The 17,516-nt window shown below is 39.4% G+C and overlaps 1 protein-coding gene across 2 annotated transcripts in view; it reads left to right on the top strand.

Annotated features, from left to right (window-relative positions):
• Positions 1 to 23: 23 nt before the first annotated feature.
• LOC115101146 (atrial natriuretic peptide receptor 2-like) overlaps positions 24 to 17,516 on the top strand; it is a 44,044-nt gene continuing 26,551 nt past the window's right edge. For both annotated transcript variants that reach the window (XM_029620391.2, XM_065004768.1), the window contains exons 1-7: positions 24 to 1,247; positions 5,099 to 5,280; positions 8,212 to 8,325; positions 8,419 to 8,554; positions 8,694 to 8,788; positions 10,535 to 10,670; positions 15,281 to 15,365. In XM_029620391.2, the coding sequence (XP_029476251.1) occupies positions 545 to 1,247; positions 5,099 to 5,280; positions 8,212 to 8,325; positions 8,419 to 8,554; positions 8,694 to 8,788; positions 10,535 to 10,670; positions 15,281 to 15,365 (1,451 nt within the window). In that variant the 5' untranslated portion in view covers positions 24 to 544. The remainder of the gene's footprint in view (positions 1,248 to 5,098; positions 5,281 to 8,211; positions 8,326 to 8,418; positions 8,555 to 8,693; positions 8,789 to 10,534; positions 10,671 to 15,280; positions 15,366 to 17,516) is intronic.

Below are 17,516 nucleotides of genomic sequence, written 5' to 3'. Positions count from 1 at the left end.
TTCCAACCCCCAGTACTCACACCTGATTCAATGGTAGTTGAATCCGTTCTGTTAGTGCTGTGGCTGAACAAAAGTTTGCACACCATGTGGGTCTCCAGGACCAAGATTGAAGAACTGTGACAGCAGGCAGGGGGCGCCTCATCCCTGTCTTTCTCGGACCTGTGATATCACGTGTGGGGGGTGTATTGAAGGTTGCAGTGATTATAGTCATATGGATGGATGTTATCACACTTTGAGGGGGGAGTTGAGGAACATCAGTCCGAAAACTGCACCGAAGTGAACAACTCCCGGAATCACGCTGCTGGAGAACAATTAGTGCACCGAAGTGAACAACTCCCGGAATCACGCTGCCGGAGAACAATTAGAACAAAATTATAGAGGATAAATTACACATGGATTACCTAAGCATTTGTTATTTTGACTGAAATTGCATTTCAATAGAGAACCATATGGTTCGGTTTCAGGACAGTAAGGCGTTTTACCACTTCCCAGGTGAACTCACGAGGTCCGTTTTCTTGGATTTATTTAACTTCAAATTAGAGCAATGGGATATAAAACGGAACTTGGATATTGTTTATTTGTGTTATTCACATATTCTCTCATATCCAGGTGTCGAATGAATATGGAAAATAATATCACAGTTGCGGTGATGCTTCCCGATAATTACCACAAGTATCCATGGGCTTTGCCTCGGGTTTTCCCAGCAATTCTTATGGCGAACGAGAATCTCCAGAAGAAGCACGGACTTCTCAAAGGCCACTCTATTCAACTCTTGAATTTCAGCACGGAGGATTCAACCGGTGTCTGCGCAGAAAATAAGGCACAGATTATCGCCGTGGACACCAAACTTTATAATAAACCAGATGCTTTCTTTGGACCAGGGTGTGTGTATTCAGTGGCCTCTGTTGGAAGATTTGCATCCCATTGGAAACTCCCATTGATAACTGCGGGAGGAACCGCATATGGGTTTGATAAAGGGGACGAGTACAATACGATTGTTCGCACCGGACCCTCGACCACCAAACTGGGAGACTTTGCAAACATTATTCACGCGCACTATAATTGGACCTCTCGTGCCATTCTGATTTTCCACGATTTGAAAAAAGATGACCGACCTCACTACTTCCTCTCTGAAGGAATTTACCTAAATTTGAAGGATGAAAATGTCACAGTTGGTGCCTTTCCATATGAAGACTCACCAAGCTATTATAAAGAAATCATTACTTTCATGAAAGACCACGGAAGAAGTAAGTCTATTAGTTGGCTATTTACACATGTGCAATAGCAGGTTGACTTGTATTGTCACGAGTCTGGTTCTGGAGGCAGAACTGAGTAATTTCCCCTAAACCAGGCCATCTGCAATGTCAAAATTGGCTATAATTAAAGTCATGAAAACAAACATTTTGCTTTTTGACCAGCTGTGCTATATAGAAATGTGGATGTTGCCATAATAGCCTAGCTCCAAGAATCTGATCAGATTTCCAAAATGCATGCAACATTGTCTCGACAATAATGAGATACTAGTTGGGCCTTTAACTAGCCTAGTAAACTTGGTGTTGGTGATAGGTAAGCATATTAGCCAACAATAATATTCAGTTTTGAGTTCTTGGTTTTGACATGGGCCTACACTGGATTTTAAACCTGTTATTGCCATTCTTATCTAAAATAACAGGTAGACGAGAAAGAATACACTTTTATGCACCGTGTGTGACCAGACTACTGGTTTATTGCTCTTGTCCACCTGCGTGTGTGCCTGTCTCTCTCTGTGATGGGCTCGTGGGTTCTTTCTTCTCTTTTTCAAGGGTCCCTGCATGCATTTTATTTACAACATATATTCCAATTTAGTAGACAGCCATTTTAACCTGAAATGTGAATTATTGTTGTAAATATTATGTATGTATTGTTGACGTTAATTAATTACAATGGCCCCATGTTAATTTACAATATCTTGGAATGCTGATTCGCAATCATATATATATATATATATATATATATTTTTTTTTTTTAATTTGCAGCTCATTCTATTTAAAAGTAAGCCATCTGAGTCCACAGTACAGTCTTGCTTATTTCAGAGCAATTTATAAGAAATGCTTAGAATTAGACCATTAGTAGGCTAGCTCAATATATTCAGATTATTTACCTAGTCGAAAATCATATTGACACATGGTAATGCTTGCTGTATAGGATATATTATTACATGTTTATTAAAACTGTATAATTTTAATGGTCAAATAATTCAAACTTTTAATTAGTTCAGAAAACCATTTCCTATACACATCACAGTACATTTACATTATTTCAATGTTGTGATAAATAGCAAAATATTGTTGTTCGGTTAAGAAATGTCTGTAGAGAGGGTCACAGTGAGACCAGATGAAAGTGACAGTGCTGTTCCCTGATTTATTGTTGGACATGGCAAATTACCAATTGTGTTGGCAAATCAAAGCTTGACATTGGTTAAATTGTTTGATACCAGTCATTTGTGTGTGTTTGCTTTCTGTTAGTCATCTCTCACGTCAACATCTTCCTTGTTGTTTATCTTATCAACATGATCGAGTGGCTTCAATATGGGTTTGTTTGGACCTCGATTTCACACATGATTTCAAGAATTGGTAGCTTTTTACATTTTCAATGAATATTTGTTGGCAACTCAGGGAATCCTTAAAAATGGGAATGAATGATGTTAATTATATATACATGGTTGCATAAATCACCTTGGACCTTAGCCTTATACTGTAATATAAACAAACATATTGATAAAATACCAGTGGATGAAAGTTCAACAGAGAAACATCAATGCTGCTAAAATCTATGTTCAATGTTCTGAAGCAGGCAAGTGATATTTGATGTGTACTTTGGCCCAGAAATGTTCTGTTTGTTGGAAACATCTAATGTTCTGTTGATTTTTAAGTGCTTCTGGAAGAAGTAAAGGCACTGAACTCTTTCACATCTTCTGGGTAGATACTGACTTCCAGTGTTCTCAATAACCCTAAAACATTACTCTAACCACTAAATGTTACTCTTGGCACACTGTTTTCATTTGTAGTTATTGTCAGGGTACTGATTGAGAAATCAGTAGATCAGAACATTATAGAGTGACTCTGCACTAAACAACATAGCACAGATGGGACTGTGTGGCCGATGAGTGACTCATGTAAATGACTGGGTTTATCCACTTGAAAAACTTTTTCCAGCAGTAAGATGATTAAAAACACTGCATATGGGGGTACCAAACTGATGTTATATCAGGAACAGGCACTTTGAAAGCTGCCAAACCTCTTAGCCGAATTATAGGCACGCCCATGGTGAGCTTGGGGTCACAGAAGTGAATGGTTTTGTCTGGGCTTGTCCAGGCTTGGAGTTCTGGCTCGACATTCCATTCACTTTTATCCCGATGAGATCACCAACAGATAACCCCTGGCCTGTCAACCTTTACCTCAACTGTGTGGTCTCTCCTTTTTAGTCAACGGCTTGGCAATAATGTCTAGTTTTGAGTTCAATTGTTTTTTTTTTCAGCCTCTTGTTGTCAGGTACAGATGTGAAAAGTAAATTGTTGCATTCCAACACAGTCCTTCCTATTTTGTCTTCTGATGGGAAACCGGTCTAATTATTGGAAAACAGAATGGCCTTTGTTCATGGAAAAAAAAACATTTACCTGCTTCAAATGGACAAACCTTAACTCCTAGACTTAATATGAAGCCAATTATGTTTTAAACTCCCACCAGGTTGCCTCTGGAAAAGCTCACCACTTGATGCTTGTCAGACTACTAAAAGCATACATACAGAGAAAGGAAATGCCACATGGCTGAAAGGAAGAATACATCAAGCTATGTTTTCTCTTTTGTGGAGGTACATATGTGAATATTTTGTTGCAGACTTGAAAAGCTACATGAGTGCTAACACAGGTGCCCACATAATGGAGCGAAGGTAAAGTATAGACCCCTCACTATAAACACAAAGTGAGTTTCCTCATAGGTGGAAATGTGTTTGTGGAAGTTGTGTACTATCTTTCTGGAAGAGAACAAAGACATGCGATGAAGGTGTACAGTATACAAGTCCTCTTACAAGAGTTATTCAAGTCCCTCTAACATGATACCATAATGGTTATACCATAATGCTAACATGATCTCATAGGTTATATGTATGTCTAATGCGCTCTGTCATATTTATATAACACTAAGTAAGATAAACACGAAAGTTGACTACATTCTAAAGATGCAATTTTGTAGAGGCTGTTTTATTGGTCTTTTTTCAAGCGTCTCACCTGGAGAGAGAAAAAATACTGAAATTGAATGTATTCATTGTATAGGGATGTGTTGAATAGTGCAGCATTCTCCTTCTCTGCATGTAGATGTTGTGTGAGTCATGGGACAGAATGCAGCCTTGTACTAGTCATTTTAAATTAAGACGAGGTTGGTTGTTTGCCATCTTTGTCTGCCACGAAGTGAAATAAAATGTACCAAACAATTTGAAGTGCTTTGTATTAACTTAAGCCCAGGCAGATCCTTATGATTTCTACAACACAGGAGGACTTTTTCCTTGCCTTTTTGTACATTTGTTTTGGACGATGTCCAGGAGACAGCAGGACTACTTGGCATGGCTCCTTGTGAGCTGTTTTGGAAGAGATGAGAGTTGAGGTCTGAGCGGTGTTCTGTGCCGACTTTGGTCTAACACTTTAGGAAATGTCTGCTAACTGGGAGGACTGTCTTAGACCTGGCAGAAGTCACTCTGACATGCAGTGAATGGAAATAATGCCTACAGACATGTTGTCCATGGAGTAGACGGAATGCAAACAGAATGGGATTGTGTAATGTAGACAGGCGAACAGCACAGACAGCTCTACACCCTGTAAACACACATGTACACTCCCCCTAAATAGTGCACGCACGAATGTGCACCATCAGTAGGTCTACCTACACATGCTTCCTCATAACTGCATTTCCCAAAAGTTAGAGATTTGGATTGATTTCATATCTATGGTTCATATCTAAATCAAGTCTAACAATGATAAGAGGAGCAATTTCACTGAATAGTGCTAACATAATTCCTATAAAGAGTGATAAGAAACCTTTGTGTCGTGTTTTTGTCTTCCCTACAGTTGTGTATATCTGTGGGCCTCCGGACACATTTCTGAGTATCATGAAGCTTTTCCAGAGTGAGATCCCAGACCCTGAGAACTACGCCATCTTCTATCTGGATGTGTTTGCGGAAAGCCTAACGGAGCGCAAACCCTGGCTGAACAACGACAGCCTCTGGATTGATCCCATCAAGGTCTTCAAGGTAAACTGCACAGACAGAGAGTTGGACAGATAGAGACATGGAGACAGAGAAATATTCCTGCCTTTGTTCCCTTTCATTCATTACGTTTTGCTAATTTAATTTATCACAGAAACCTTTTTTTAGTAATTGTGTCCAAATACTCTGTCACTAATTTGATGTTGAACTGTCAATGCCTTTCCCCTCCGGTCATTGGAACCAGACAACTTTAATAGTCTGAAACTGCCATTTGGCCTGTGAAATGGATGTCTCTCACTGAGGAAATTCAATTCAAAGCCTCTACTTCGTGTGTGCATCACAAGCCTGTCCATCAACAGTATCATTCCACATCCCTCTGTTCCAACTGAACCTGTATCAAAGGGAACACAAAGTTCACCAAGTTGATTGAAGGTTTACCGACGAGTATGAATTACTGTAAAGTAGTGCTGAGCGATTAACCAACAATTTAATTTGAACCGAGCGACAACGGTTCAATTACTTGAATTCCATTTAGTGAATTTTCTTTTTTGTGAGCCCAATGCGTTTCTTCAGAGAGAAATCAAATAATTCATGCGATAAATCATGCCAATAACTATGTGGGGCACTGGGCTGAAGGGAGTTCTAGTTTTCATTAAGCGAAGATTCAACCTAATTCAGAGCAAGAACGTGGTAATTAACTACAATGACCATAATCCATTGTGCCTGTTTTTTCCAGCTCTGACCGAGATGGATACACTTTTACACCTGGTATGTTAGGTTAGATACACACAGACCGCATGAGAAAGGAATGTACACAAGACAACCAAAAGAGGGCTAGAGAGAGTGTGTGAAAGTATGCATTATTTACTTTGAAGAAGTACAATTATTTCATCAGACAGCTTTGCAGCATACGTAGGCAGGTTAGCCTTACTAAATAGGATGACTAAAGACAGTATGGGGGAGCACATAGCACATTGTCTGGCTGCTACTGCCTGAGCAGAGATGTGATGATGACTAAGGAATAAAAAAATAATAAAGTAATCAAATAAAAATTCATTAATATACACAATAAAATGTTTTTTTTTGATTTCATAGTAACTTCCTATTTTTCTGTTGATGTGCGGACCTGTTGGAGACAATGGAATATTTTCAAGGTTTTTGCTTTGGAATTTCCATTAAAAAGCTAACAAATAATTGTAATTATTTCATAATGCATTTCATGTTTAAAAAAATGTTTGAAAACGTGATTATTTTCTAATAATCTAACCCAAACCGAACCAACTTCAAAAAACACTATAATCGCTCAGCACTGCTGTAAAGTTTTATTATAAAACGTTTAGGATGTTTGTACCTCATGCATATTTGTATTTGTTTACAATGCATGTTTTTGTTTGTCAGAGTTAGAGATGTTTTCCAGGCATGTTTGTCACCAGCCATTGACAACCAGCTTGGGACAATTATGGTTCATTGTTCATAACCTAATGAGGATGCTAACGAGAACCATGGCCCTCTCTCTACAGTAGGCCTACAAGGCATCCTCTCAACCTAACCCCAAAACTTTCCCTAAACCAGCCTCTCACTGCATTAGTCATCCAATCAAATCATAACTGACCTTTGCCTATGATAACAATGCTTTGTCCCACAAAAGTCAAATGGAAATTGCATTGTGCAGATGGACAAAGCTTTTATTTTAATCACAGTTATGTCAAATGAACGCGTTTCTCTGATCAACATGATAACGAACTTCATAACGGTTCTGACTCGGCAGGCAATAATCTGTCTCTGCTCGGAGGACTAATGATTGGATGGAGTTAATAAAGGAGAGCATGTGTTTTCAGCTAAAAGCCACTTAGTCCTGCATGTTGATGTGTTGAGAAATAAGTAAGTGGGGGGGGGGGGGGGGTACAGATGCTTCTCTTCCAATTTGGTCGTTAAATGTCACTGATTTCGCTGCAGTCTCTTAGTATTAGACATTCCGGCGTAGAACTCCTAATGAAAGGCGCTACAAATGGCTTTGGATTGATAAAGACAAGTTAAGCTTATTAACTTGACTGAAATAGTGTGTGCTGTTGTCAGGTTATTGCAAGTATTTTTTTCTGAAGCGTTACAATAGAAAGGCTAGATATAACAGACACAATATGAAGGCACTTAGATGGAGATAGATAAGCTATTCAGAAAGCAGGTTGTTGAGACCTAATACTTAGTTCAAATGGATGCCTCTGCTCGTGATATACTTCTACCTTGTAACATACGATTTTGGCCCTGTTTTACTGATTAATACAACATCTTCATTTGACTACAAGCAGTAAAAGGATTTATGGCAATATGCAGCTCATAGAACGTTGATTGCGTTTGGAAGTTACTTGTCGATTATATATCATTACTGAATCTGACCATTCAGCCAGATTTAGCTTATATCAGTAATAACAAGGCAAAGTCCAAGTCAACTCAAATGATGACCATATATTAAATCTTTGGCCGAAGCGGTGCTTTTCCATCCAAACAATATGCCTCCATCCAAACAGAATTAATCAAACAACGTCACGACTGTGGTCTAATAGCAATTTGTAACAAGTCGTGCAAATAGAAAATTAAATATAACATAAGCAATATATATAGTTACCACAGCTGTTTGTTTGGATTTTAGCGTTTTCACCCTAGTCTTCAAGACATGTCCATGCGTTTAAGTGCATTTGGCCAGAGTTAATTGTGCATTCTTCACCATAAATGTTGTTGCCGTTTACTCACAAGGGACTGTTCATTAGACTGATTATAAAACAGGGTACATCTGCTCATTTTTAATCCTACTTCAAAGCATTTCGAATTACAATTGTATCATTTACATTTCCACCCAGTAGGAAATCCTTCTCCATGCCATGATTATAAATCTGTCATAGTTGGTACATTTATGATGCTCTGGGTGTAATTCCCCAGTAATGTTACACTTTCTCAATGTTGTCTCTCTCTTTCTTCCAGTCTGTGTTGGTAATAACATACAGGGAGCCTGATAATCCAGAGTATAAAGAGTTCCAAGATGAGCTCCACATTAGAGCCCAGAAGGACTTTGATGTGAACATAGAACCCTCTCTGGTAAGTTGTGTGAAAACAAAAGCTGCATTTGTGAATGAAGATTATGAAGACTACTCTCTTGCTGGCTAATGTACAGACCTCCATTCCTTTCAGATGGATTTCATCGCTGGCTGCTTCTATGATGGCTTTGTGATGTATGCTAAGGCCTTGGAGGAGACGCTGGCGGAGGGGGGCTCCCAGAGCGATGGAATCAACATCACACAGAGGATGCAAAACCTGCGATTTTGGGGTGAATATTATGAGTTGATAATGGTGCTGCTTTTAGTTGACTTTACAATCATCCTTTTTGTGTCAGTTGGGTAGGAAACCCATTTTTGCATTATGACTGATATGAAAAGTCTAAATGTGAAGATTTTTTGTGTTTTAAGGGGTTACAGGACTTGTGACCACAGACAAAAACAATGCTAGGAACACTGATTTCAACCTCTGGGCAATGACAAACCAGGAATCTGGAGAGTATGGGGTAAGTGTTACTTCTGCAGGTAGATCTATTTATTTGACCTTTGTTTAACTAGGCAAGACATCTAAAGCTTTGCTATTTTAGAAGCCACTCACAAAAAGACACAACTTGCTATTTTGTTATCAGGCTTTTTTTTTTAGGCAAGTTAACTTTACAGTCACTTTAAAGTCATGACAGTTATTACTATTCCAAAAAGGACCAATCGTTTATCAACAGTACACAATTTGTTGCTAATTTACCATAGTGGTAGACAGTGCACCATTATTTTATACTTTATGCAAATATGTTCTGATGAGTGGCCATACGTTCACTATGACGAAGGTACTTTCAGGTTCGTTTTGAGTGTGACTTACAAGAGAATCCTTGAGTTCCCCAAGTAAACACTTGGCATTATCAATGTGTTTTCCTATGTGAACATTCAATAACAGTGTTCATTTTCAAATTCCTGCTTTTACAATATCCCACAGTGGAGATGGATGCAGAGCTATTCTTTTAAAGCCTCTTGTTTATTTATTGTCAATTGCTGTAGCCAACATTTCAATAGAAATGTATATTTCTAAACTACAAAAATATCTGTTGTCAAAATATCAATTTGTGCACTTTACGATTTATAAAATGGATCTCAATTAGTAAACTCGGTGACAATAAATAAAAACAGTGAGTGAGAGCAGTACTTTCGGGGGACCGATCTAATCCGTTCCAGATGTTAGTTTTCTGTAATTACTGTAACAAGAATTTCCCTCAACTACTCTCCGCATACTGAATTGGGGAGCTGAAAACCCAATGCTTTGCTTGTGCATTGCCAATTTGCCATCAATGTATTTAAAAGCAAATGTTCAACATCATGCAAAGACTAAAGGCTATTACTGTTTGGGAGATATTCTGGGGTCATTACTCTTACTGATAAATTGGGTAATTGATCAGAGTCCACTAACCTAACTAAAACTCCTTGATGTGAATAAATCACTGATTCGAAAGACACGGTTCTATTGAAACCAGCAGCTATTGAAGCCATTGATGACTGGTTGAGTTGAATGGCCCCCCTGCTCCTCAACAAACTTTTACAACCTGCATAGTTCTTGTGGCCCTCTCAGTGGGGCTGCCCTTCTCCTTCACAGACTGAGTAGCAGGGAGGACCCAACCCAACATGCCTGTCTGGCCCTCCACAAGGGAGGCAGGCTATATTGACATTCTCCAGCAGCTGGTTAGAGACACTGGAGTCATGTTTCACAATGCCCTTCTGTAACAAGGGAAGCTATTAACAGGGCTGGCAAATGCCATATCATCAAACAATAAAGCTCCCGCCGCCTGAGATGAAAGAACACCGTTTCTCAGACAACCTTTTCAAAACTAACTAATTTGTCTGAGAAGGACCAGTAAGTCAACGATACCCTGTCTTGCTTTATACATGAGTATATTTTAATGTTTAACATTTTAGTCATATGGTATTTATTATGGGCATGCCCCCAAAACATTCAGGCCAAACTTTTGCGTTCTTCACTGATGGGCTTTCATGTTTTAAAGGCATTGAAGGAGAGTAGCAGCTATTTTAATATGCAGCTTTAATGCTACTGTGAAATTTAAACAGGCTCTCATTTTCATAATACTCTGCGGTGTGATATTTATTGGAAGTGGGAGAAAAAGGGCTCCTTTTGATTATGTAACATGCCTCTTATTCATCCCTCTGAATGTATCATATGGGAATCGAGTTTGTAAACAAAGCAAAAACTTTTTCTTGGTGTTTTGCAGCTTGTGGCCCATTACAATGGAACTAACAAAGAGATCATCTGGTCCTCAACGGAGAGGATTCATTGGCCCAAAGGGAGCCCACCTCTGGATAACCCACCGTGCGTCTTCTCTTCTGATGAGCCCATCTGCATTGATGGTAGGTCAAGTCGGCTGGCTTCTGTACAAGTGATTTAATGGTTAAGTCAGGTGCTTATATAGTATTACAGCAGTTTGAATAATTATTTGTAGTGTTGTACCGTCTTTGTTGATGCTACAGTTGAAGTCGGAGGTTTACATACACTTAGGTTGGAGTCATTAAAACTCGTTTTTCAACCACTCCACAAATTTCTTGTTAACAAACTATAGTTTTGGCAAGTCGGTTAGGACATCTACTTTGTGCATGACACAAGTCATTTTTCCAACAATTGTTTACAAACAGATTATTTAACATATATCTGTATCACAATTCCAGTGGGTCAGAAGTTTACATACACTAAGTTGACTGTGCCTTTAAACAGCTTGGAAAATTCCAGAAAATTATGTCATGGCTTTAGAAGCTTCTGATAGGGTAATTTACTTTATTTGAGTCAATTGGAGGTGTACCTGTGAATGTATTTGAATGCCTACCTTCAAACTCAGTGCCTCTTTGCTTGACATCATGGGAAAATAAAAGAAATCAGCCAAGACCTCAGAAAATAAAATCTGGTTCATCCTTGGGAGCAATTTCCAAACACCTGAAGGTACCACATTCATCTGTACAAACAATAGTATGCAAGTATAAACACCATGGGACCACGCAGCCATCATACCGCTCAGGAAGGAGACGCGTTCTGTCTCCTAGAGATGAATGTACTTTGGTGCGAAAAGTGCAAATCAATCCCAGAACAGCAGCAAAGGACCTTGTGAAGACGCTGGAGGAAACCGGTACAAAAGTACAGTTCTGTGAAAAGGTATTTTATCCCCTTCCTTATTTGTATTTTCTTTTCTTTTTCTTTTTTACATTTCTCACACTTAAATGTTTCAATTCATCAAAGAAATGTAAATATTACACAAAGATAACCAAAGTAAACACAACTGGCAGTTAGTGATGATTTTATTTATTAAGGGAGAAAAGCTATCCGAACCTTCATGGCCCTATGTGAAAAAGTAATTGCCCCCTAAACCTAATAACTGGTTGTGCCACCCTCAGCAGCAACAACTGCAATCAAGCGTTTGCGTACACTGGCAATGAGGCTTTCACATTGCTGTGGAGGAATTTTGGCCCACTCTTCTTTGCAGAATTGTTTTAATTCAGCCACGTTGGAGGGTTTTCGAGCATGAACTGCCTTTTTTAAGGTCACGCCACAGCATCTCAATCGGATTCAAGTCCGGACTTTGACTAGGCCACTCCAAAACCCTTTTTTTTTTTTTTTTACCATTCAGAGGTGGACTTGCTGGTGTGTTTTGGATCATTGCCCTGCTGCAGAACCCAAGTGCGCTTCAGCTTGAGGTCACGAAATGATGGCCGGACATTCTCCTTCAGGATTTTTTGGTAGAGAGCAGAATTCATGGTTCCATCAGTCACAGCAAATCATCCAGGTCCTGAAGCAGCAAAGCAGCCCCAGACCATCACACCACCACCACCATATTTGACTGTTGGTATGATGTTCTTTTTCTGAAATGCTGTGTTACTTTTACGCCAGATGTAACGGACGCACACCTTCCAAAAAGTTCAACTTTTGTCTCGTCAGTCCACAGAATATTTCCCCAAAAGTTTTGGGGATCATCAAGATGTTTTTTGACAAAAGTGAGACGAGCCTTTATGTTCTTTTTGGTCAGCAGTGGTTTTTGCCTTGGAACTCTGCCATGGATGCCATTTTTGCCCAGTCTCTTTCTTATGGTTGAGTCATGAACACTGACCTTAACTGAGGCAAGTGAGGCCTGTAGTTCTTTAGATGTTGTTGTGGGTTCTTTTGTGACCTCTTGGATGAGTCATCGCTGCGCTCTTGGGGTAATTTTGGTAGGCCGACCACTCCTGGGAAGGTTCACCACTGTTCCACATTTTCTCCCATTTGTGGATAATGGCTCTCACCGTGGTTCGCTGGAGTCCCAAAGCTTTAGAAATGGCTTTGTAACCCTTTCCAGACTGAAAGATGTCAATTACTTTGTTTCTCATCTGTTCCTGAATTTATTTGGATTACTTCACTTTGTTAGACAGGTTCTATTTAAGTGATTTCTTGATTCAACAGGTCTTGCAGTAATCAGGCCTGGGTGTGATAGTGAAATTGAACTCAGCTTTCCAAAAAAATGTGATTTAACCACAGTAAATTCATGATTTAACTAGGGGGGGCAATTACTTTGTCACATCGGGCCATGAAGGTTCAGATAGCTTTTTTCCCTTAATAAATACAATTATCACTTAAACTGCATTTTGTGTTTACTTGGGTTATATTTGTGTAATATAAAAATTTGTTTGATCATTTAAGTGGGACAAATGTTCAAAAAAATAAGAAACCAGGAAGGGGGCAAATACGTTTTCACAGCACAGTATCTATATCCACAGTAAGACGAGTCATATATCGACATAACATGAAAGGCCGCTCAGCAAGGAAGAAGCCACTGCTCCAAAACCGCCATAAAAAAGCCAGACTTCGGTTTGGAATTGCACATGGGGACAAAGATTGTACTTTATGGAGAAATGTCCTCTGGTCTGATGAAACAAAAATTGAACTGTTTGGCCATAATGACCATCGTTATCTTTGGAGGAAAAAGGAGGAGGCTTGCACGCCGAAGAACGCCATCCCAACCGTGAAACACGGGTGGCAGCATCATGTTGTGGGGGTGCTTTGCGGCAGGAGGGACTGGTGCACTTCACAAAATAGAGGGCATCATGAGGATGTGGATATATTGAAGCAACATCTCAAGACATCGGTCAGGAGGTTAAAGCTTGGTCGCAAATGGGTCTTCCAAATGGACAATGACCCCAAGCATACTTCCAAAGTTGTGGCAAAATGGCTTAAGGACAACAAAGTCAAGGTATTGGAGTGGCCATCACAAAAGCCCTGACCTCAATCCTTTTGAATATTTGTGGGCACAACTGAAAAAGCGTGTGCGAGCAAAGAGGCCTACAAACCTGACTCAGTTTCACCAGCTCTGTCAGGAGGAATGGGCCAAAATTCACCCAACTTATTGTGGGAAGCTTGTGGAAGGCTAGTTTGACCAAATGTAACCAATTTAAAGGCAATGGTACCAAATACTAATTGAGTGTATGTAAACTTCTGACCCACTGGGAATGTGATGAAAGAAATAAAAGCTGAAAGAAATAATTCTCTCTGCTATTATTCTGACATTTCACATTCTTAAAATAAAGTGGTGATCCTAACTGACCTAAGACAGGGACTTTTTACTCTGACTAAATGTCAGGAATTGTGAAAAACTGATTTTAAATGTATTTGGCTGAGGTGTATGTAAACTTCCGACTTCAGCTGTATTTCATGCGCAACATGGTTTTTCATGGAAGGCATGTATAGATGAAACATTTGAACACTGTGTAAGGAGAAACACTTCATTTGAATAAATGTTCATGTATTAGATAATGAAGTGAAGCTGCAATGAAGTGATATGGTATCTATAGATAACGAATGAGTGTTGCTTCTCATCACCCTCCCAATCTCTCCAACAAGTGGAGTCCATCCACAAATAATGATCTGATGTACAAATCTGGCTGTCTGTTGCCAGTGGCACAGGAGGAAGACCGGCATGATGATATACAGCATGGTTCCCCAACTGGCATGATTTTATTTGCCCCCCTCTACTTATTTCTACTTGCACATCATCATCTATCACTCCAGTGTTCATTTGCTGAATTGTAATTACTTCGCTACTATGGCCTATTTATTGCCTTGCCTCTTTACCTCACCATTTGCACACACTATATATAGACTTTCTTTTTTTCTATTGTGTTATTGACTGTATGCTTGTTTATTCCATGTGTTGTTGTTTGTGTCGCACTGCTTTGCTTCATCTTGGCCAGGTCGCAGTTGTAAATGAGAACTTGTTCTCAACTAGACTACCTGGTTAAATAAAAGTGGAATAAAAATAAATAAAACATTCATTTTTTTATATACAACACTAAAAACACCAACAAGTCAGCTCCAAGTCATTTTGGAAATCTGTTCCAAAGTATTCCCATGCATTTTATTTATATATATATATATATTATGTACATTTGTATATGATCACATACTGTGTATAAGGTTTGAAATTATTATGTTTTAGTCAAATATTTTATCTGTTTGGGCTTCTTTCGGTTAATTTGCAGTCTACAAATGATTAGTAATTATGTTCCTGCTCCCAGGCCATACGCTCAAGAGAAAATCGGGCCACGGCTGAATCTAGTTGCTATACATTATGCCTGGTGAACAAGGTTAAGAGACCAATAGGATCCTGCCTTGTTTAGGAATGACCTTCTGACTCAATTAGCACGAGTTGGACTGAAGGGGAACTGGAATGACGCCCCACAGATGGTCACTTAAAGAAGAATGGTTGAAAAAGGCACATTTGAAAATACGATGTAACGAGTGGTGTGTTGAATATATCTTCAAGAAGCCACAAGTTTGAGTTTAATTTAGGCTAGTGTGGCAGTGCAATTAGTTATTTTTTAGGAATTTCAGGATTGTTGAAATGTTCCTGGTGGATATTGTGCCTGAAAGTGCAAATACAGAATATATTTATTTCAGGAATGTATAGTGTTTTTTTAAAGCATAATTTGGTTCGCTGTATTTTCAGCTCACCTTCCAGTGCTGGGGATTGTAGCTGTTGGGTCTGGCTTAGCCCTCATCATTTTTGGAATCTCCAGCTTCCTCATTTACAGGTGAGTTGTTTTGTTCATGCGGAGTAGAAATAAGTAGAAATAAACATCTTTCATCTTGGAGGGAGGGGTAGACGGAGAGAGAGGGAGCGATAGATAGTGAGATATTTATTTATAAGGAACACAAAAGGTGCCAGCATGGAATTGACATGACTGTTGCCAGGAGCAACCGCTCAGCAGCTGATGGTGCAGAAGTATGTCAGTTGCCAAGGCAAACTCCGTTACACTACCTGGCCTAAATACAGTGCCTTCAGAAAGTATTCACACTTTTTCCACATTTTGTTGTTACAGCCTGAATTTAAAATGGATTCCATTGAGAATTGTTTTGCCACTGGCCAAAATACCCCATCATTTTAACATGATTTTTTAATGACTACCTCATCTCTGTACCCCACACACACAGTTATCTGTAAGGTCTCTCATTTGAGCAGTGAATTTCATACACAGATTGTACCACAAAGAGCAGGGAGGTTTTCCAATGCCTCGCAAAGGAGGTATAAAAATCTGACATTGACTATACCTTTGAGCATTGTGAAGTTATTAATTACACTTTGGATGGTGTGTCAATACACCCAGTCACTACAAAGATACAGGCATCCTTCCTAACTCAGTTGCCGGAGAGAAAGGAGACCGCTCAGGGATTTCACCATGAGGCCAATGGTGAATTTAAAACAGTTACAAAGTTTAATCATCCAGGCTGTATCACATCCGGTCGTGATTGGGAGTACCATAGGGCGGCGCAGCGTCGCCATTTGCATATAAGAATTTGGCTGTGATAGGAGAAAACTAAGGATGGATCAACAACATTGTAGTTACTCCACAATACAAACCTAATTGACAGAGTGAAATGAAGGAAGCCTGTACAGAATACAAAATATTCCAAAACATGCATCCTGTTCACAAGGTACTAAAGTAATACTGTGAAAAATGTGACAGTGTTATGTTTGAGGCAAATCCAATACAACACATTGAGTACCAATCAACATATTTTCAAGCGTAGTGGTGGCTGCATCATGCTATGGGTATGGACTGGGTAGTTTTTCAGGATAAAAAATAAACTGAATGTTGCTAAACACAGGAAAAATCCTAGAGGAAACCCTGGTTCAGTCTGCTTTCCTTCCACCAGACACTGGGAGATTAATTTAACTTTCAGCAGGACAATAACCTAAAGTTACAGTTTTGACTTAAATCTGCTTGAAAATCTATAACAAGACCGAAAAAGGTTGTTTAGCAAGGATCAACAAACAGTTGAATGTTGAAAAGAAAAATCGGCAATCCAGGTGTGGTAAGCACTTAGAGACTTCCCAGAAAGACTCACAGCTGTTATTGCTGCCAAAGGTGCTTCTACAAAGTATTGACTCAGGGGTGGGAATACTTATGTACAGTTGAATTCGGAAGTTTACGTACACCTTAGCCAAATACATTTAAACTCAGTTTTTCACAGTTCTTGACATTTAATCCTCGTAAACAATTTCCTGTCTTAGTTCAGTTAGGATCACCACTTTATTTTAAGAATGTGAAATGTCAGAATAAGAGTAGAGAGAATAATTTATTTCAGGTTGTATTTCTTTCATCACATTCCCAGTGGGTCAGAAGTTTACATACACACAATTAGTATTTGGTAGCATTGCCTTTACATTGTTTAACTTGGGTCAAACATTTTGGGTAATCTTCCACAAGCTTCACACAGTAAATTGGGTGAATTTTGGCCCATTCCTCCTGACAGAGCTGGTGAAACTGAGTCAGGTTTGTAGGCCTCTTTGCTCGCATATGCTTTTTCAGTCCTGCCCACCAATTTTGTATAGGATTGAGGTCAGGGCTTTGTGATGGCCACTCCATTACTTTGACTTTGTTGTCCTTAAGCCATTTTGCCACAACTTTGGAAGTTTGCTTGGGGTCATTGTCCATTTGGAAGACCCATTTGCGACCAAGCTTTAACTTCCTGACTGTATGTCTTGAGATGTTGCTTCAATATATCCACATAATTTTCCATCCTCATGATGCCCTCTATTTTGTGATGTGCACCAGTCCCTCCTGCAGCAAAGCACCCCCACAACATGATGCTGCCACCCCCGTGCTTCACGGTTGGGATGGTGTTCTTCAGCTTGCAAGCCTCCCCCTTTTCCCTCCAAACGTAACGATGGTCCTTATGGC

Source organism: Oncorhynchus nerka, linkage group LG19 (genome assembly GCF_034236695.1).
Source record: "Oncorhynchus nerka isolate Pitt River linkage group LG19, Oner_Uvic_2.0, whole genome shotgun sequence".
NCBI lineage: Eukaryota > Metazoa > Chordata > Actinopteri > Salmoniformes > Salmonidae > Oncorhynchus > Oncorhynchus nerka.
Note: the sequence above shows the minus strand (reverse complement) of the source record. Positions and strands in the feature narration are given on the sequence as shown.